Consider the following 23,319-nt stretch of genomic DNA (forward strand, 5'->3'; position numbering starts at 1 on the left):
AGTTCACTGTCCTCTAGACTAGAGGGTAGACAGCAGATGGAAAAGACGTAACACAGTTTAGTCACATGGGCTCCAGCAGCTCAGGACGGATCAGGAATTGTTTAGCCTGAAGTGATTCAAACACTTAACTGAGGGGCTGGAGAGATGGCCCAGTGGCTAAGAGCACTGGGTATTCATACAGAGGACCTGGGTTCAATTCCCAGCACCTACTCGATGGCTCACAACCATCTGTAACTTCACTTCCAGGAGAGCTGATGCCCTCTCTGGTCTCTGCTGGCACTGCAGACACACCACACACACACACACACACACACACACACACACACACACACACACACACAAACATTCAGACTCAAAATAACTTGGGCTGGAGCCATGGCTCAGGAGTTAAGAACACTTGTTGCTCTTGCAGAGGATTTGGGTTCAGTTCCCAGCACCTACATCATGATTTACAACCATTCATAACTCCAGTTCCAGGGATTCCAACACCCTTCTCTGACCTCCAGGGGCACCAACACAACGTGGTACACATGTATACATGCAGGTAAAACACCCATAAACATTAAGAACAGACAAATCTTTAAAAAAATGTAACTGAGGGTTTTCCCCCACCATAAAAACAAAAACAAAGCTTTTTTAAAGAGTTGGGAGAACAGAGTGATAATTTCACCACATGCTCTAAGGCAGAAGTCAGAAAACATTCTGTGGAAGTTCAGACAGTCCTAACACCATGAGCTTTCAGGGTCACTTTATCTCAAGTCGGTTGTATTATGACTACAGCCCAATATGTACACAGATGGGCAAGGCCATGGATTAATAAAACATTAGTCATGAAAATGTCTGCAGGGCAGATTTTGTCTGAAGTCACATTTTTGCCAAAGCCTGCCTTTAAAGAAGTGTTCATATCTGTGTAAACATACCTAGTATGTGTGTAAGCCTGTATAAACACACCTACTGTATGTATGCAGTCTGTGTAAACATACCTAGTGTGTGTGTGGAAGTCTGTGTAAACATACATAGTGTGTGTATACAAGTCTGTGTAAACATACTTAGTGTGTGTATGGAAGTCTGTGTAAACATACCTAGTGTATGTATGTATGGAAGTCTATGTAAACACACCTAGTGTGTTATGGAAGTCTGTGTAAACATACCTAGTGTGTGTGTGTAAGCCTGTGTAAACATACCTAGTGTGTGTACGGAAGTCTGTGTAAACACACCTAGTGTGTGTGTGTAAGCCTGTGTAAACACACCTAGTATGTGTATAGACGCCTGTGTAAACACACCTAGTGTGTGTATGGAAGCCTGTGTAAACATACCTAGTGTGTGTATGGAAGCCTGTGTAAACATACCTAGTGTGTGTATGGAAGCCTGTGTAAACATACCTAGTGTGTGTGTGTAAGCCTGTGTAAACACACCTAGTATGTGTATAGACGCCTGTGTAAACATACCTAGTGTGTGTATGGAAGCCTGTGTAAACATACCTAGTGTGTGTGTGTAAGCCTGTGTAAACACACCTAGTATGTGTATAGACGCCTGTGTAAACACACCTAGTATGTGTATGGAAGTCTGTGTAAACACACCTAGTATGTGTATAGACGCCTGTGTAAACACACCTAGTGTGTGTGTAAGCCTGTGTAAACATACCTAGTGTGTGTATGGAAGTCTGTGTAAACACACCTAGTGTATGTATGCAGTCTGTGTAAACACACCTAGTGTGTGTATGGAAGTCTGTGTAAACACACCTAAAGGTGCTAATGTGGTGGAGAAGGAAATGAAGCAGGACATAACCTTTAGGAGGTGACAGAACACTGCTTTAAACATTTTATATGCAGATTTTTTATTTTTAAATCTCTAGTAAAACAAACTATTGTTATTTAACTGGTCTTCACTTTAAAAAGCACGCCTTATTTGCAGTTTTACTAATGGGAATGTATCTCATCTAAATATCAACTAGAAAAAATTGGGCCCAACTCATTTTTAAATAGTGTGTGTGTGTGTGTGTGTGTGTGTGTGTGTGTGTGTGTGTGTGTGTGTGTGTGTGAAAGTCAGAGAACAACCTGTAGAGTTGGCTTTCTTCTTCTATGTGTGGGTCCTGGAGATCTAACTGGTGTTGCCAGGCACCCTTACCTACTGGGTCATCTTGCTGGGCCCCCAAACTCATTTCTAAAGGAAGAGACATTTCAAGAAACAAAATTCCAGATTAGTTTCTTCTACCTAAAAACAGCTGGAGGAATAAGCAAACACAGGGAGCCAAAGCCATGCTTCTAGTTGGTGATGATTTCTCTTTGGTCAGGTTATTCTTTGTGTGTTCAAACAAGAAAGACCGTGATTATATCTCACACAGGTCAGAGATAATCAGGTGTGCCTATAAGCACCTGGTTCTAGTCCTTAACCTAACCTGCAAATACAAACATACCAGGAAGCAAAAGAACCCATAATGCATTGCTGAATCGACCGTTACAAACCGTACTGATGACATAGTTCCATTTACCAGTTACCCTTCAGTCTATGTCCCCAAGAAAAACTCCGTAGAAATAGGTATTTGGGAATTACAAATGAGCTCTGCAAACATTTTCGTTCATTCTACACACCCAAAACTTTCTATTTTAATTGTCATATAAATGTCATTACCTCTTTGACAGCATTGAGAAGAACAAGATTTAGTGAAAAGGCAGGGGTGGAGGGAAACGTCTTTATAATGCACATGATGCAGAGAACATGAAAACCTACCTCAGTGACAAATAAGCTCTGTGCCTCCTCCTCTGCGTTCGAGGGGACCGTGGACCGTACATACCGCCCCTGCCGCCTCAGGACAGCCGTCTGTGAATAGAACACAGGAAGAGCTGGTGAAGACTGAGGGCCAGGCTAACTGCAGCTGAGGGCCCGCAATGGCACCAAAGCCTATGAAACACCCCACTTTCCCCCGGCAGGTGAGGACAGCTGCCTCCTCAGGTCACTCACGACAGATCCAGTGACATGTTGAAGTTCCAATGCCCAGGCGAGGTAGCATGGCAGGCTAATTATCACTAATTATTACATGAATCTACAGACCAAGAAAGCTATTTCTTGCCTCTGAAGATAAGAGCTATTTTTGATGCAGGAGATTTCAGTCTTACACTTTTTTTTTTTATTTTATTAGCATAGACTTAAACATTTGCTGCTCAAATTCCAAAAGGTCTTTTAATAAAAAATCTGGAGCCTGATATTGAGGTAAATGCTGAAAGTTTGGAGAGACAATGGAACAAGTCACAACCACCACCTCTTACCTCACCAACTCCTCAGCCTGAAAAAGCCTTCTAGCCAAAAGGCCTCTAGCCAAAAGGGGTTCCTCAGCTGAAAAGTTTTAGTTCCTGTCTCCTCATGCCTTATATACCTTTCTCTGCCCACCATATCACTTCCTGCCTCAACCTCTCTAGTGCTGGGATTAAAGGTGTGTGTGTTCCCCAGTACTGGCATTAAAGGTGTGTACCACCACTGCCAGGCTCTGTTTCCAGTGTAGCCTTGAACTCACAGAGATCCACATGGATCTCTGCCTCCCAAGTGCTAGGATTAAAGGCATGTGCTACCACTGCCTGGCCTCTATGTTTAATCTAGTGGCTTGTTCTGTTCTCTGATCTTCGGGCAAATTTTATTAGGGTCCACAATATATCACCACAGACACTGACTAAAAATAATGGATTTCACTATGCTATATTGAAATGCCACCGAGGTATGTATACACCACTACTGTGATTGTGTTCAATCTCCATATGTATACACCACTACTGTGATTGTGTTCAATCTCCGTATTTGTACACCACTACTGTGTTTGTGTTTAATCTCCGTATCTATACACCACATACTGTGATTTGTTCAATCTCCGTATGTATACACCACACACTGTGATTGTGTTCAATTTCCGTATGTACACACCACACACTGTGATTGTGTTCAATCTCCGTATGTACACACCACACACTGTGATTGTGTTCAATCTCCGTATGTATACACCACACACTGTGATTGTGTTCAATCTCCGTATGTACACACCACACACTGTGATTGTGTTCAATCTCCGTATGTACACATCACACACTGTGATTGTGTTCAATCTCCGTATCTATACATCACACACTGTGATTTGTTCAATCTCCGTATGTATACACCACACACTGTGATTGTGTTCAATCTCCGTATGTATATACCACACACTGTGATTGTGTTCAATCTCTGTATGTATACATCACACACTGTGATTGTGTTCAATCTCCCTATGTATACACCACACACTGTGATTGTGTTCATTCTCTGTATGTATACATCACACACTGTGATTGTGTTCAATCTCCCTATGTATACACCACACACTGTGATTGTGTTCATTCTCTGTATGTATACATCACACACTGTGATTGTGTTCAATCTCCATATGTATACACCACACACTGTGATTGTGTTCATTCTCCATATGTATACACCACACACTGTGATTGTGTTCATTCTCTGTATGTATACATCACACACTGTGATTGTGTTCAATCTCCATATGTATACACCACACACTGTGATTGTGTTCAATCTCTGTATGTATACATCACACACTGTGATTGTGTTCAATCTCCATATGTATATACCACACACTGTGATTGTGTTCATTCTCTGTATGTATACACCACACACTGTGATTGTGTTCAATCTCTGTATGTATACATCACACACTGTGATTGTGTTCAATCTCCCTATGTATACACCACACACTGTGATTGTGTTCAATCTCTGTATGTATACATCACACACTGTGATTGTGTTCAATCTCCCTATGTATACACCACACACTGTGATTGTGTTCATTCTCTGTATGTATACATCACACACTGTGATTGTGTTCAATCTCCGTATGTACACACCACTACTGAGATTGTGCTCAATTTCCGTATCTATACACCACATACTGTGATTGTGTTCAGATACGCCCATTCCCCTTCTCTTGTCCTTCCTCCAGCCTCTCCTTCTTCTCAGACTCTTTAAAAAGCAAACAACAACAAAACACCTCTAGAGTCTAGATATGATAGAAAAGGTGTGACCATTTGCTTCCCACGTCCGCCTTGCTTCTCTTACCACCACAGCTCCATTTCTGTGAAAACAACCCACTTTTGCTCTTTATGGTTGACTAATACTCCACTGTGAATCCTACCACACTTCCTTACAGACCCAGGCTGATCGGTAAGTTGGCTATTGTGAGCGGTGCTGCAGCCAACAGATTTAAGGCATCTCTACAGGATTCCAACCTCAGTTACTCTATGTATAAGCCCCAGGAACGGGACAGCTAGATCCTGCAGGTAATTCTAGTTTTAGATTTTTGAGGAACCTCCATTCTGACTTCCACGGTGGCTGTTCTAATTCACAGTCCCACCAGCACATGGGTCCATTTCTCTCCCAGATCCTCACCACCCTTTGTCGCTCACTTTCTTTTTAGATTTACTTTATTCTATGTGCATGAATGTCTTGCCTGTATGTATGTATGTGTACCATATGCATGCCTGGTGCCCTTAGAGGTCCAAAGAAGGCGTCAGATCCCCTGAAGCTGAAGTTAGAGATGGTTGTGAGCCAGCACATGGGTGCTGGGAACTGAACCCCAGTCCTGTACAAGAGCAGCAAACGCTCTTAACCACTAAGCCACCTCTCCTGCCCCCACTTTTTGTTTTCTTAATGATAGCCACTCTTACTAGGGTAAGATGGAATCTCAACCTAATTTCTAGTTGTATCTGCCTGATAATACCTTAAAGATTTTCACATATTTATTGGCCATTTATACTTCTTCATCTGAGAACTCCTGAATTCATCTGTCTACTTATTGATTTATTTTGTGTGTTTAATTTTATTTCAGTTCTTTAATATGGACACTAATCTTGAACAATGAACAAGGACCTGCCAAAGACTTTCTCCACCCTCTGTAGCTTCTTGCAATCCCATCTGTCAACTGCTGCTACGTGATGGACTATCAGAGTCAGCTTCAGATTTCCAGGTCTTCCCCAGGATGTCTTCTCTAGCTGCTCCGGCTTTGCGTACATCACACTGATCTTTGAGCACCGTCTTAAAGCCCGTGTTTAGATGGTGGCTTCCTTACTATATAAAGGGGATGGATGCATCTCTTGTCCTCCACCCAAGTCCTATGAAGGTGAATTATTTGTCTCCTTTGCCCCTGGGGAAGTTTTAAGACCCTGAGTCTTGGTTTCTTAGTGAATATTTCAAACAAATGTTTATTTTTACTGTAAAACTGTTTTCAAGGTATGCTAGAGAGATACATGATCATAAACATGGGAAAGAGGTGCAAACTGTTCAAAAAACCTTCACACAACATCATGTCTTCCCAGACTGCCAAAAAATCTTATAAGCCAGCCATGACTACAATAAAGAAAACTGACCGTCAAAGTCTGTGCATCTCAAACAAGGGCACCTTCCACATTTTTTAAAAATCTAACTATATATGTGAGACCTTCACCAACTGGCTCACCTGAAGAAAAAGAACCATGACCAGGGTCACTTCAAGCCCACTTCACATTAGAGCACCAGAAAGAAAGAAAATTTGTTGCAAAAATTTCCCGGTAGAATTATGAACTCAAGAACCTGTCATTATGAGGCATTATTCCTTAACACCTGCCTTGGGTAAGGAAAATAACTGTCAACAGCTCTTCTAGATGGTTAGGATAAAAGGCTATTACGCTCTCATTTGAGAAGGAAAACAACTTTAAATCAACAGACTGACACCTGTCAGGCCTGGTTATTCTCTCATCTATAATGTCAGCATCTGGAAGGCTAAGGCAGGAGATTGCTGTGTTCAAGGCCAGACACATACCAGAACACGGTCTGGGGTAGGGGGAGATATATAGAGACAGACAGACAGACAGACGGAGAGACTGAGACTTGATTCAAATTTAGGTTTACCCATCAGTCATTTGTGATCAGTTCCTAACTGATTTTGACCAGTCACTTTCTGCCACTAGAAATCACGATCTCCACCCACTAGAGACTTCATTTAAAACAATGTTAGCTGTGCTCCTTTAGCACTCATCTGGCTCAAGCGTCACATCTGAGTTCTTGAACTACATCCCATCAGACCCACTTTAGATGCTCTCTAAGGAAGGCTCCAGGTGGCCCGACCCTTCGCCCTTCCTCACTGTACGGATGCTGCTCTCATACCAAAAGGTGGAGGCTACTTCCTCTTCCTCTGAACACAGGCTGGCTTGGACTACCAAAACCAAGTAGGAAAGTCATCATGTGCATTCCAAAGGTACCCTCTAGGAAAGGCACTTCCTTCCTCTTTCCAAGCTGAGCTAAGCGCCATACAAAGAATCCCCCTGTCTCTGCAGCTGCCAAGCCTCATCTTTGTGCCATGGACATTGGTTCATGTAGAAACCCACAATTGGTAAAAGCGCAAAGAACACACATCTGTGAGGTGCTCAGCCACAAATGGGACATCTGCATTACACCCCCCTCCCCCCAAAAAAAGATTCAAGAATCATAATGGATGAAGGAGTAGAAAGACCGTAAGTGCCGGAGGGTGGGTAGGACAGACTGAAATGAAAGTATATTCTGGGCACTATATTCTAGGATCACTGCATTCATGAACTCATAGTCAACACAAGACCCGAACAAAACCAAGACAGTCAACATTCCAGCGTGGTGGGGGGATGGGCTCACAGCCCCACAGCTGAAGAGCCATTGGTGGCTGATTGCTGCTGGAGGCAGAGGCTAATCAGTTTTCTTTAGGGATGAAGGTCCTGGAAGATGGATCATGCTCCAGTGAATGGTCCCATGTCCGTGAAGACACAGGAAGCAAAAAGGGGACTCAGTGGGTCATACGGCCCTGAAGTTGGGGTGGGGTGGGGGATGAAGGTGGAAGACTTAGGGGGAGGAGGAGGGGTGGACATGATCAAAACGCATTGTATGCATTATGAAAGTCTCAAAGGGCTGGTGAAAATATATTTCTAAAAATTCTACTATTTTGAGACTACTAAGAAAAAACATAAGATGGCCATCAAGAAGGGCCATCTTATATATTCCACTCCCCCAAGGCAAACACATCACAGGAGTGAAGAGGCCATTTTAGACACGGCCTCCCTAGATAACTAGAGCAGAACCAATCCATATGTGGGATGTCTTTCTGTACATTGTGAATACGTGTTGCTCTGATTGGTTGATAAATAAAGCTGTTTGGTCTATGGCAAGGCAGCTTAGAGGCAGGCGGAAAACCCAGGAGAGAAACAGGAAAAAGAAAGGCAGAGGTGGAGGAGATGCCATCCTGCCGTCCAGGAAGCAGCATGTAATGGCACACAGGTAAAGCCACGGACCATGTGGTAACATTTAGATTAATAGAAATGGGCTGAGTTCAGTTATAAGAGCTAGTTAGCAAGAAAATTGAGCTAGAGGCCATGGCCATGCAGTTTGTAATTAATATAAGCCCCTGTGTGTTTACTTGTCCAAGCGGCTGCAGGAAGGGCGGGACATAGGAAAACTTTCAACTACACCAGTCAGCTGGCCCTTGACCAGAATTCAGAACTGTGAGACACAATCAACACAGTTAAGTTACTAGACTTCTGGGTGGTTTGTTACTCAACAGACCAATGAAACATGGTTGTAAGAGAGCAGAAGCAGCTGAGCGGCACAGTACTGAAGAATGTTGCACCCGCAGGACAGAGCACTCCTCAGAGACAGTCTGCTGCAACCTGGTTTCTATCATCACCTTCTATTCAGTCGGTGGCCTAAAGAGGTCATGCACGTAAAATGGATAAAAAGTGAGTATCAGCCAGATCCCAAACACAACCTATAGTGTCCTCCCTTCATGAAAAATATTCTACCAGTCATTTAAGGGCTCAGCATAAATATTTACCTATCTATCAAGACACTTAATAACACACATCTGCCACTCAGCAAGCAATACAGTCTGATGAAGAAGGAAATAAGTTCTCATAGCATAACCAGTACTCCATCTAGAAGGCCATTCAGAGAAGAGCACTGAATTCCAGGACGACATGAAAGAAAAGAGCAGAGGGTCCAAATCCAATAAAACAGAACATCGAACAAAGGTGTATCGGACTTTACACAGAAACAGCAAAAGATGAATTCAAGTTGTACTCAGAACGAACAAGAGAGAGAGAGAGAGAGAGAGAGAGAGAGAGAGAGAGAGAGAGAGAGACCTAAAGATAAAACCAAAACACAACTAATGAGATCAGCTTTGCTTTAAAACACAGGGATGGATTGGAATGGAGCTCTGTTGGTAGGGTGCTTGCCTCACATGTACCAAGCCCTGGGCTGGCTCCAGCACTGACTAAAGCCTGGTGGCACATGCCTAGAACCCCAGCACTTGGAAGGTGGAGGAGGGGAAAATCAATGGTTCGGGGGTCATCCTCAGAAGCATAACAAGTTCCAGACCAGCCTGGGATACATGAGGTCATGACGATCGATAGATGATAGATAGACAGACAGACAGACAGACAGACAGATAGGGCCTAGAAGTAAGCACAGTTGCTATGTCAAAAACTGCCTTTGAACTCAATTGACTTCCACTTAAACACTAACACCCCACCACTTTAATCAATCAGGGGGTAAAAACCGGTCACAGAAAGAACAGGACTTGCATAGTAGGAGACCTTCCCTATCACTACTTAAAAACCAAGGCTGGACTCCATCAGGTTAGATTCCCTGGGGGTATAGTGGATTTGTCAGAAATGGAGCAGCCACCATTAATGCCACAGCTACCGTCCTCACTGCCTTATTCTAAGTCCAGTCTCCACAATCCACTTGTCTGGACAATCCACTTGTTTATAACATGCTTCCCATTTTGATTTTCTTACTGGGAAAAGATGCAAAGCAAACAAATAGTCAGATTGACTTTTTTTATTGAAATCCCAACATACTTTAATAAAACAGTATTTTGCTTTTCTTGTGGAGTCAGCAAATGCATGTCAGTTTCCTTGAGTCTGAACAACTCTGGTCATATTGATCAACTATCTGGTCTACGGACCTGAAAAGCTAATATTTGACCCTATAATTCAGTAATCTTAAAACAATGTCCAAGACCTGTTTTAACAGCTGGTTCCATTATCTAGCACTCTCCTGCAGGCACATGCCTTTTCCTCTAATAGATTTTGAGTTCCTTTAAGGCCAAGAGGCATCTCCCTCTTACTTGTATCTCTGAGATAAATACTTGATAAATGTTTCAGGAATGAATGAATAAAGCAGTTAATGGGGATAGAAAAAGGAAACCGCCAATCACCATCCATTACTTGCATATAAGGCTTTCCTATTAAGACAAAAGCTCTCTGACCCATTACAGAAATTGACAAGGGATGTCTATAGCACAAGCAGATGTTCTATTTTAACCTCTCTATAGATTTTGTGTATTAAAAGTCACATCCAGACGATAGTCTTCTCTACGCCAAACCAATTAACATTAAATTTCTATAGTTTTATTTATCAGGTTTATAAAAAGTTCAAAATCAATCTCCTAAGAGTCACACTCCGTGAGTACCAGAGCCCTTCCAAACAATGAGCTAAGTTTCGTTCTAATACTGTAGTTCTTTTTTGGGGTTGTGTGGACAGGCTTTTACCATATAGCACAGGCTGGCCCTCAGCCCATGACCTTCCTGCTTCAGCCTGAGTGCTGCTGAGACTAAAGGTGTGTGCAGCCATGCTGAGCTCATATCCTCCGCATTCCTATCCATAATAATTATTTTTGCCAAAGGATGGGTCTTTATCCTATTTCCAAAAATCAACATCAAAAATGGCAAATAGCAATCCCACTGTTTTCTTAATGAGGCTCCTGTTTGCTTTGTAACATTACGTAAATCACCTAATCTTTCATAGTTTATTTTCCTCATCTACAGCAATGGGGACAGTCATTACTCTTTCTCTGGGGAATCTTAGAGGTTAAAGGGGGGTTGATGCAATGTAACTTCCAAGTCTACACTAATTCAAGATAGTTTATAAGGCACTCTAACACAAATGGCCAGCCCCAGTCTTTGAATATTTAGAAATAAATTACACTCATCCCTCAGTGACCTTGAAGAACTAGGTCCAGGACCTCCCATATCTATAAAGCCCAGAGATACTCAAGTCCTTTACCTTAGGTGGGTATCTGAATAGATCCCGTGCAATTTCTCTCAATTATTTCTAACACCTACTACAAGACAAGACAAGACTATAATATCTAAAGAGCTGCCATGCTGCACCATTTAGGGAACAATTATACAAAGTCCGCACATGCTCATATACTCTCCTTTTCTCCAAATATTTTCAGCTGATGTTGTTTGAACCCACAGACAGGGAATCTGGGTAAATGGAGAGTCAAATATGAAAGGGGAAGGGGGAACTTTTTCATACTATGAAATGTGGTTGGCCTCTGAGGAGTAAAGCAAAGTATAGTTAGCACCCCAAATAACCACTAAGATGGACACCTCCAAATTCAAAATGCAATTTAGAAATAACGGCTTTCCAGCTACCATGAGAAGTAACTTTATATGGTTTAAAAACTGGCAGCCTTTGACACACAGAAATCCTTAGTTACCTTATCCAGAGACAAACTAGATTCTCACAAGGAACCCCAAGGAACCAGTGGAAGAGTTGAAATTGAAGAAAGGAGCACAGTGTCCCCATCAAAGGCACTTTGAAGGATGTGTGGACATTAGCAACCCCCAAGCCAAGCTTTCCATTTTTATGGAATGAAATGGAACCATTTCATTGTTCCCAGACCCAGGAAGAGCAAAACATACCACCATCTCCCGCTCTGGTTTGAAATCTAAAAATTCAAGTAGATTATTTTACTTTAAGAACTTTGCTCTTGATTGAAATGATTCCCTGCAAACACTTTGATGGTCCCGAGCTACAAGGTCAGAGTAGGAAACTTCTGGGCTGTGTGGCCCCCTGGGGGAACACAGAGAGGCAACAGTTCCTGACCTGGCAGCTCCCTGTCCTGGCTCCGACCCGGGACCTGCTGCAATCCTATCTTCTGAGATTTAATTTAGCTCCCCATTTTTAAACTAACCCACGTCCAGATCCCAAGGGGATGAGGGGTCTATTTTACACATGTGACCATGAAACCTCCACTGCCCCACATCTTTCCACCCCCTCCCACACACCCCCTCCCACACCCACACCACCCAGAAGCTCAAGCTTCCAAGGAGGAGAAATGTGAAGCCGATCCGATCATCTCATCAAACTTCCTAGGGCAGCAGCTGGGCAGTGACACTGGGAAGGGATCTGAAGAGAAAGCCAGGAAACCCAAGAGCCCTGGGGGGAGGTTTGCCTCTCAGCAGCCTAGTGCTGGGGAAAGCCTGAACTTTCCACCGTCCATAAACTGGCCTTCTAGGACCGCCAGGTTTCCTCTGTGGCTCAGAAATTCCACAGCTCTGTGAACATGGAATTCCAAGTCCCACCCCTTCCCAACAGCTAAGCTGAGTGCTAGCAAGCGATCTGGGAGAAATCAAAAGAGAGGGGAAAAAAAATCCAGTAAAAAGAGAAAAGATGAATATCGGATTTGCTTTGACTTACATTGCTCAAGTTACTTTTGGAAATGAAACTAAAAGAGGAAAGATTCACTATATGGATTTAAAGAAATATAAATATTGTCAAAGGTATGGAGCTGTGTTCCATCTTTACTTTTGGACACCTCTCCACTCACACGCTGCTGGTTATTTTATTAATCGCTTTACGATGGCATTAAACTACTTCAAATACTCTTAATTCCTGGGGCAGGGCGAAGTATGCATATCCGCTGGGCATATAAAACATTTTTTATAAGATTTTAATTAGAAGCCTGAAACAAAAGGTCCACCCTTCCCCCAGGGACCCCAAGAACAATGAACCAGAGAAGAGATCCCAGAGAAGCGGGTGGGCTGTAACCTAAGCCAGCTGCAGGGATGGAGACCAAGTATTTGTCTCCTCTGATCCAGGAGCAGAAAGCCGGGAGTGGCCTCACTCAGACAGACAAACAGACACCAAGGACAGACAGGAGGGGGAGTGTGGCTGCTCTCCCAGGAGAAGGGAGGTGGGGTACTAGGCGGACAACCCTGGGTCGGGTAGCCTTGGCTCAGTCACTACTGAGACACTGAGAACCGCGGGCTCTTCACTAGGAGGCAGGGTCTAAGGAACCTAGGCTAGCCTCACACTCACTAGGTAGCCAAGGCTGGCCTTGAAACTCCTTCCGTCTCTGCCTCCCAGGCGTGGGGATTATAGGAATGTGCCACCACGCCTAGAGAACGTGACCGTCTTAGCAGAGCCCTCCTCACAATCTACCGTGGAGCATTCCAGATTTGTCATTATTTTGCCTTTATTTCTCCATAGGATGATCCCTTCAAAACTCTGCAAATTTCATACATTTGTCTAAGAAATCGCGCTTCAGTCTACATGGAAAAGGACAACTCCTAGTTGGTGAAAGGTACCTGAAGAAGGAGAGAAATGAACACAGCCACAAAGCACCGCCAGGTGACCCAGAAGACACTGGGCTCTTGAGACTGGTGTCCCCTGGCTGGGCCCACTGCCTTCATCACATGATAAGCCCTAGCTTGATTGTTTTTTTAAATTATTAATATGTTCAGCCAGCCCAAAGGAATGCAGCACCCACATCAATGTTTTAAAGTGATCTCCAGTTCCAAACTACTGCTTATTATCAGGAAAGCTCCCCGCTCCGACTCTCCCTCTCTAGGCCTAAGACCAACTGCACGCTGTCTTGTGTGTCTGCAGAACTCCGTCCCTTTGATGTCTGCTAGACACGCCACGCACACGAGCTGTTGGTGAATGGCTCCGGCACCACGCTAGCCTGGAAACTCAAATTCATGTAGGGCGTCCCACACTACACACCTCAAAGTTCCTGTCCTGGCCTTCAACTCCCATGGTCTGCTCACCTAGAGAAGTGCCCCCCTCCCCCAGCCCACCCACCCCCCCCCCACCCCCGTCTCAATGCTTAGCTCACCTGTAAAGGGCCTGGAGAGAGAATTCCATTTAACCCCAAACGGGCTGGAGAGGTGGCTCAGTGGTTAACAACTCACACCGCTCTTCACAGAGGGTGAGGGCAATTCCTAGCACCCCCTCGCTGGTTTACAAATGACTCTAACTCTGTAACTCCAGCTCCAGGGAATCCAAAGCTCTCCGGCCTCCTCAGACAACTGCACACACATGCACATTTACAAAAAATAAAATCATGTTAAAACAAACCAACACACCCCCACCCCGCCCGGGGGTGGGGGGGTGGGGGCTGGAAAGATGGCTCAGTGGTTACAATCCTCTTCAGAGGTTTAAGTTCAGTTACCAGCACTCAGGTCATGTGGCTCACAACCACCTACATCTCTAGCTCGGGGGCTTCCTAGGCTTCGAGCCTCTGCTGGCACCTGCATTCATACCCACAAACACACCATTTAAAAATAACTCTAAATAAACACCCCAAACTCCAAAACAACAAAAGCCTTCCGAAGAACAGCTTACAGCACTGCAAAGGACAAGCCTGATGAAGGCAGGAGGAAAGCTCATTTCTCGTGTTCCTTCTGAGTCTGCCGGCACCTCACAATGACTCTCTTGGGAACAAGGGGGGGGGGGTATCCCTCCCTAGTTACTCTGTGACCCCCAAGTTTCCACCCTGGAGTCTCTCTGTCCACTCAACAGTGTAGAGATGCACTGAGGTGACGATGGTTCCTAAATCACGGTCCCCTAGTGTTTTGCTTTTGTTTTATGGTGCTGGGATGAACTCCAGGCCTCTCACCCGCCAGGCCAGCAGCTCTACACCTGGCTGCACCCCCAGCCTGGCTCCTGGTCTGTCTGTCCTGTGTGTGCTCCTCCTCCTCCTTCCTGGGAGCCCACCCAGCTCCTGACTCCCACACTGGTGGTTAGTTCATCCTTTCTGTTGGCCCTCATTTCTTCCTCAGGGTGGACCTCTGAGGTTCCAGGCTGTCTGGAATGTGACTTGTGTGGTAACAATGAACATGCTTTAAACTCCAGCTTCTTACAAGTTTCCACAACGCTTTCCTCTCCTCTCCTCGGCCTTCACAGTGTGAAGTCGGAGGTTCTGGTCTGTGTGTACAGCCCGAAGCACCAGACAAAGCTGCTGATCCCTCACACAGGCCACGAGTATTCATTAAGCACATACTCTCTTCAGCCCAGCTCAAAGGCCAGCTTCCTGCCTGAGAAGCCAATTAGTCTTTTCAAGGATCATTCCATAATGGAAACTTATCAAGTCACTTTCTTATACTTGAACAAAATGAAAACTCTCACTTCCTAAAGGCCTGTCTAATGTCAATTTGGAAACTATATACATATATATATCTTTTCCAGGTAGGTCTAGCCCTAGACATGAACTACTATCCCATAATGTTCACATAAAATCACATTGTTGGACACTGAATTCCAGCTGTCAAATTTTCAAGGAATTTAAAAAGAGAGCATTTTTTGTAAAAAGTAAAAGACAAAGTCCTGAGATTACTTTATTGGGAAAAAAAATATATATATACCCAGGAAAAAACAGTGCTGAAAGTGTTTTCTTTTCCAAAGGGTAGATGGGAAATGAGATCAGGGACTTCCAGGCCTTTGTAAGTCCTGGCGCTTGGCTTCCTCTCCAGGTCACTGGTTTGTAGATAATTATCGGCTGTGTGTAAGTAAAAGCGGAAAAGAACCGGGGGGGGGGGGGGGGGGGGGGGGGGGGGGGGAATAGAAATCAGGATGTTACTGACAGGGAAATGGAGTTACCATATTTCCCTATACAACACTGAGGCAACTGGAAGGTTGTCCAGAATCTCAACACTCCCTAAACTGGCGATCCTGCATCATCCTCAACGGCATCTTAAACTCTTGGTCAGGTATGGTTGATGCACCATGGATCTCGGGGGGGGGGGGGGGGGGGGGGGGTTTCTCCTGAGGTATCACACCTCATCTGACTTCTTCGAATGCAGTTCTAAGAACTACTACATACCTACACCCACATTTAGCTAGAAATCCTATCACCAAACACTCTTTTTAAAGAATGTGGTGTGCCTGGGTGTGGTGGTACCCGCCCATAAGCATCTCCTTTCCTTTCCTACCACAAATAAATACTGGAATGTTTTGTTGCTTTTTTCTGTTCATCCAGGGACAGACATCCTTTTCCTGCAACTCACACAGCCATGGAAGAGCTTGGACCACTCCTCTTTACATCTCTGCTCAGGTCTTCAGAGATGCAGTCAGAAGTGGAGTAAACACTCTCTTCGCTCTCCCCTACAAACATTATCCTGGCTTATACTAGACACCTAAGTCTAACTGTTATGAAATATGACTGATGCCCATAAACTGCCTCCAAACATCCCTTTTCAATGTTTACTGTCTTTTGTGCTCCACGATAATATAAAATGATACAGACACCAGTAACCTACGTAACGAGCCAGATGAGAACTTGAAGGTGTGACGCAGTGGACTGATCAAGGTTAAGTACGTCATCTCCAACACCACCGCAGGGTAACTGGCAATGTCCACTCAGCCCCCTCCAGAGTCCGTGTCCCTCAGGAGCAGGACTTTCAGCTACGCAAACGGCTGCCATCTTCCAAGCAATGAATCATTTTTTTTTTTGGGGGGGGGGCGTTTCGAGACAGGGTTTCTCTGTGTAGCTTTGCGCCTTTCCTGGGACTCACTTGGTAGCCCAGGCTGGCCTCGAACTCACAGAGATCCACCTGCCTCTGCCTCCCGAGTGCTGGGATTAAAGGCGTGTGCCACCACCGCCCGGCCATTTTTTTTGATACAAAACATTCTGATGAGAAAAGTTTGTCATTCACAGCCTGTTAAAAATTTTCCTCTGATTTTTGCTTGTTGGAAGGTTCAAAGTTATACCAACTATAAACTTTGAAAACACTACAACTTTTTAAGAAGAAAAAGACCCATTAACCATCAGAAAGTATGCAGCCCTAGCTGGCCTGAACTTGCCATGTAGAGCAGGCAGACCTTGAACTCACAGACACTTGCCTGTGCCTCTGTCTCTCAAGTCCCAGAACTAAAGATGAACACCACCATGCCCAACCTATCTACGTTTTTTTAACTTAAGAAATTACCTGGCATTCACCATATTGAATCACTGATCTGATAGGCATTTTCAACATATATCCAATCCCAATGCTCCATATATGAGGGATTACACGTCTGTGCGGACAGAGAGGAGGACAGCAGGTAGGACAGAAACACAGAAAAGTAGTACTTGGCCGAGCCTCCTGAGGCCCACAGTGGTCACACCGGGACAGCAGCACCCATGGCAGGCTGTACAACGCGCTAAGTATTTATAGACACAGTAAGGGGAAGAGTCAGGGAAAGGCACCATGGACTTCAAGTAGCTTCAGAGGATGTGAGATTTCAACTGGCTTCTAAAGGATCCTGAGAAACTGATGGCCAGGAGAACCACAGAGCCAAGACAGACAGACACAGTACAGACCCAAAGCACCAGCACTGGAGTCTTAACAAACCTCTCCAGGAACATTCCTGTCCCTGTGACACCCCTGTCCCTGTGACACCCCTGTCCCTGTGACACCCCTGTTCCTAGCCATGGAAGATCATTTCATTTGCTTTGTAACTACCTGACATGAAGAATTATTCTTGATTTTTTAAAATACATTTCATATTTCTCAGCCTTCTGTTTTAACGTCTTCATCCTTGGGTAAGTACATCTACCTGACAGCCTTTTTCCCACACAATTCATTTTCCAGAGGCCACTGGGATGTCCTCAGATCTGAGGCACAGGGGTTCACTGTCGGCATGCCCACCTGGAAACACGTAAAGGCAGCACTACTGTGCACATGTATGTTGTAGAAATCGTCATTTGAGCGTGCTTGGCAGAGACCTACACAACTTCTATTGCTTTTAACTGTTAACTACTGTTGCCCAGTGAAGAACACTGCTGCATCCTCACGCACTGGGCTTACCATCCAACCCATTTCCTGACCTCATCATCCCCTTTCTGTATGAAAAAAGACGCTTTTCCCTGATCAAACGTTTGCGATGCCTCTAGAAATGCAGTGTCAGTGATGCTCCTTACCACCTAAGAAAACAGAGACAAGATTTGGTGGCATGGCTAAGTCATTAACTTACACTAATTAGAGTTAGCACCATCACTGAGACAGACTAGCAAGAACGGATGGTGTGAATAGTCTCTCTGGTGACAAAGCGGCAGTCTGTAGGAAAACAAAGAGTGTCCAAAGTCAGCTGTGGCCGTCACTGCTGCCAGGATGCGGGCCGAAGCCGACATTCAAACTCCTTCGACTCTAGAACGATTTTCCTAAAACAGAAACCAATGCTTGTTCATTCATTCTTGGTCCGAACAGGGATGCTGAGGCTCTTTGTCCCTTAGAATATCACAGAAATGGTTTCGGGCGAGAAATAAATGGATTTCCTTTAAGTTTTAATCATTTGACTCTACAAATGTTTGACTATCTGGGTCCTCTGTCGCTGGGAGAGAAGATGATACTAAGATACTAAAAAAATAAAAACTGTGTGTTGGGTGATTTGTTTTCTTTCTTAAGCAATTTTATTTCATGTCTACAAATACAACTTTTCATTCTTGGTTGTAAGACTAAACAACAAAATTATTCCTTAATACCAAGAAAAGCGTACACTCCATGGCCTAAGAAGCTTCAGATAACCTGTGGCTTCCCCGAGAGTACTGCAGGGAAAAATTGTCAACAAGGAGTCTACTCTGTAAACAACTGACTTTGTTTTTCATTTGGTGCCAAATCCTGGGCCAAAGGCAGAATTCTAGAGTGCTGTCCTGTGTGTCCTTCAGTTTCAGGGTTTATTCATCAAAGGACGTTTTCAAAGCGTGGTATTTGGGGCCATGATAGGATTCCACTCACAAGTGCCGCATCCTGTGGCTGTAACACTACATAATCAGTCACCTCCACCCCGTTGCATCCTGCGCCCCTCAGAGAGCCCCCCCCCCAAGGAGACAGTCATGTCCAGCTGACATATGCATTTCTAGAAGTTGGAAAGAAAAGACACTCATGAAATTCTCACTCCTGATATAAACTGAAGTCTCTTAAATTTGGTGTTGGGAGAACATCAAGGGTTATAACTGAACAAATGCTATTAGCACGAGAGTTTCTAAACAAACAAACAAAACAAACAAAAAGCAAAAAACAGTGTGCACAGTAAACAGTGTACATGGTAATTCTGGAAAGTGAGATTAGGACAAAGGAGAAGACTTATAAAAAGATGTCCTTTTTCTTTATGTGTCTGTATGTGAGTTTGCACGTGTGTGTGCATTGCCTGTGGACGCAAGCCGGGGTGCCAGATGCCCTGGAGCTGGAGTTACAAACAGCTGTGAGCCTTCAAACACAGGTGCTGGGTGGGATCTGAATTCCAATCCTCTGCAAGGGCGCCAAGCAAAACCGGGCTGGTGAATCCCAGCACTCGGGAGGCAGAAGCAGGTAAATCTGAGTGTGGTCTGCAGAGACAGATGGTTCAGAACAACCAGGACTACACAGAGAAGTCAGGAGAAAACAACCAACAAAACAACCACAAAGGGCAGTGCAGCCTTAACCACTGCACTCTCCAGCCCCAGAAGGGGCTTCTAACACCAACGACTTTATTTTCTTCCAAGTATGTAAGAATTTACATACAGTTTGTTTTTCAGCTCAGTTCGCAGGAGACAAAGCTTGGACTGTAACAGCATCACGTAGGAGCAGCCAGGTAAAGGAAACTGAGGTAGAGGACAGGAAACTGTTGGGCAATGTCCAGGAGAACAAAATAGGAACAAGACCTCTGAGCAGACCGCAGTGGTCCTGGGTCACTAGGGAAGGATGACTAACCCTTGGCTCCTCGGTGACCTCATCGCTTCCTGCCTGTCACCTAGCTAGAGGCTAAAAGACATCAAGCATCCACCCAGACAGCAGTGGAGGCAGGAGCTTCCCTCCCAGGAATGACACCTACGTCCTGCTACCGAGTCGGACTTCACAGCACCACTGTTCTCTTGGGGAACCCATGGTTCAGGACACCTCACGGCACGGTCCAAAGTGTCATCCCACAGGGAATGTAACAAACCTCTGCTGCTCCTCAGACAATTCTAAGAATACCTGCTTTAAAAAATAGCAAACAAGGCTTGGGGATATACCTCAGTGGTAGACCACTTGCCTAGCACGTGGAGGTCCTAGGTTTGATTTTTTTTTTTTTTCTTAAAGTGATTCAAGGCCGGGCGGTGGTGGCGCATGCCTTTAATTCCAGCACTTGGGAGGCAGAGCCAGGCAGATCTCCGTGAGTTCCAGGAAAAGTGCAAAGCTACACAAGGAAACCTTGTCTCAAAAAACCAAAAATAAAAAGTGATTCAAAATCTAAAATAATCTTCTAAGACATAAGAATCACTTGTATCCTCTAGGTCAACCCAAAGTTTGCATATACATACATATAAACATATATATTTCTAACATGAATAATTAACCCCACTAAAAATATAACGTCATAATAAGGCACACAATCATATTCATTTTCTCTTTTATTTAACAACCCCTTCCTCTTACGCTGCTAGGACTGAAGAGAAGGCTTCACACACGCTAGGGCAGCGCGCTACCCATCTCACTACATTGTCCAGGCTGGCTTTGAACTCCCTCTGTGGCTTAGTCAGTCCTTGAACATGGGATCCTCCTCTTCCTTCTGTTCCCAGCTAAATAGGAACAGAGAGGCCTGCACCACCAAGACTGGCTCTGGTCCTCTCTTGAAAAACCATGAGTTCACCAATCAAACAGTACATCAATATATAGAAAAATGTGTTCGATCGAATCAATACCATCACATTTCCTACTCTTCTACAATAACATGGCTCTGTGGAGAGTGGAGCGGTCACTCACCTGGAAGTCATCATAAGGGAAGAGGAGCATCTCCCGCAGACAGTCATTCAGGATCTGGGTCTTCTTCTGCACGATGACATTCTCATAGTCAAGTGGCTCGATGAGCTTTGGCTTTGCCTAGGAGACCAAAGGAAAGTCACAGTCACCGAGATACCCTTAGCAACAGATACACCCTTTTGTTTGTTTGTTTGTTTGTTTGTTGAGACAGAGTTTCACACTGTAACTCCAGGCTGGCCTGAACTCAGCATGTGGCTCATGGCCCTGGGCCCAGGATGGCTTCTCACGAGCCATCACGGCTTACTTGAGAAAGGTGCCTTAAGAGAAAGGACTTTATCTATCTAGACCGTGACATTTCCCAACTTTTCTACAATAACTGCACTGACTTCACTACTGAAAAGAAACAGAATGAGAACACATTTGTTTTCAGAGGGAAAAGAGACACTTCTCATGGCACCCTGCCCAGCCAGAGTGATGCTCATTCACTTATTTAGGCAAACAAGAGGTCTGCATTCTGATGGGATTTCCAGCCATTTCTAACCACAGTTCCATAAGAACTGCCCTGTTGAGAGACCCAGCCATAGCCTGCCCAGGCCTTAAATGTCCCTACAGGACCAACTCATACAACACTCCGTGGGACCCTCTGGGCCACCACCCAATCCCCTGAAATACTACATACTCACAACATACACATTGCCTGAACCTACAAACACATGAGCTGGACTGAAAGCAGGCAGGCAAGAACAACTACTCACACCCTCTGGGAGTGAACTCCAGGGAATGGTAAAAAGCCCACGGGAAATGAAAGATACTTCCAGCTACTTCCAACAACCTTTTTAGTAAAACTCCCTTTTCTTGAGCACCATCATTGCCAGCACGTTTGTGGGGCACATCTATGCTGCAGGCAGAAATCCATATTCAAGTAACTATATATTACAGAGTGTCAAAATAGACACAAGTATATACATATTAAGTGTACATGTGTGTGTGTGCTATACAAAGCCACTAAAATTTTATATGTGTATGTATCTATTATAAGAAGTAACTGAATCCAGGACCAGCAAGATGGCTCAGCATGTAAAGGCACCTGATATCAAGCCTGACGACCTGAGTTCAATCCCCGGAACCCACATGGTAGAAGGAGAGAACCAACTCTTGGAAGCTGTTCTCTGACCTTCACACATGTGTTGTGGTACAAGTAAGCAAGCACATATGTGATACACATACACATGCACACACACACACACACACACACACACACACACACACACACACACAGAATAAATAAATGAAAAATTTTACAAATTTTACAAAGTAATTAAATCCATCATTAACAAATTACTGCAAAATTATTTTTAAACTATTAATACAAGATCTAAAACACGTGGTCTCAGTGAACATTATATATACTGAAGTGACAATTTAGGAAATATCTAAAGACATCCAATATGCAGCATTTAAATGAGAATTGTAACTGAAGATGCTCTGGGTTCCTTTTCAATACAATTAAACTACATTTCCCAGGCTCCCTTTGGCTAGGTGTGGCTATATGACTGTCTTTCTGGCCAATGATCTGTAAGCAGAAGAGATGTGGCCACCTACACCTTGGCCCCAGCAGTGGCCTGCAGGGAGAAGGGAGCTCTGTGAGAGAGCACACCTGGAACATCTGGATGCTGAGTCACCCTGCAGAGCCCCTAGGCACTGAAATACGCCTTAAGTGAGAACTGAAAGTGTACTGTGGTTAGGCCCTGAGACTGGAGTTGTCCAAGCAGCAACCAGACAACTTGACCTAACATGTGAGTAAAAGCTCACATTTAACTTCCATTATTTAACCCAAGCAGACTTGACAAAGATATTTTTACATTCTAAGAAAAGTTCAGAACCCAAAGAAGTGTATATTTAACCAGCAGAGGCTGGAAAATATGCAAAATCATAACACTGGAGCTAGGTATCATAAACGTCTAGGTAGTTGTTAGTCTGGGATGGCCAAAGCTCAGGCAGTGCCTACAAAATGTAAGACTCCAAACAATTCACACAAAGTGATTCTTTTTAAAATAAGAACTGCCACAAGGGGAAAAAATTCTCCAAATGATTTTAAGTCAACTTTTAAAAAATTTATTCTTCTATTTCTGTTTGTTGTGCTGCACTTAGCAGCCAGTCAATAAACACTGGCTGGCAAATGAACGGACGTCATAATTAATAACATTCGCCTTAGAAGCCATCTCCATATGCCTAACACAACCCAAACATGAGCGCAGTTTTCTAAAATTCCATTACCAAGGGGGCAAGATGGACAACTCCCTCAGAGCGGCATCAACCCCACCCCATCCCCAGCTTACAAGGGGGTCTAACACACAGCATGAACAACCACCTGCCCAGGCTCCAGGCTGATGGGAACATCTACCATCTGTCCCTTCACAAAATGGCCATCAGCTCCACCAGACTCCACAGAAGGGTTGAGGTTCCTTCAGACTCAAGACACAGACACAGTAGAGGCCCTAGCAGAAGG

The 23,319-nt window shown here is 44.3% G+C and overlaps 1 protein-coding gene across 23 annotated transcripts in view; it reads right to left on the reverse strand.

The window, feature by feature from the left end:
- Nucleotides 1-23,319, reverse strand: part of Dock9 (dedicator of cytokinesis 9) — a 279,931-nt gene that overhangs the window by 138,039 nt on the left and 118,573 nt on the right. For all 23 annotated transcript variants that reach the window (XM_076545581.1, XM_076545587.1, XM_076545586.1 and 20 more), the window contains exons 2-3: nt 20,814-20,930; nt 2,731-2,820 (exon numbers count right to left, since the gene is read on the reverse strand). In XM_076545581.1, coding sequence (XP_076401696.1) covers nt 2,731-2,820; nt 20,814-20,930 — 207 coding nt within the window. The remainder of the gene's footprint in view (nt 1-2,730; nt 2,821-20,813; nt 20,931-23,319) is intronic.

Source organism: Peromyscus maniculatus, chromosome 9 (genome assembly GCF_049852395.1).
Source record: "Peromyscus maniculatus bairdii isolate BWxNUB_F1_BW_parent chromosome 9, HU_Pman_BW_mat_3.1, whole genome shotgun sequence".
NCBI lineage: Eukaryota > Metazoa > Chordata > Mammalia > Rodentia > Cricetidae > Peromyscus > Peromyscus maniculatus.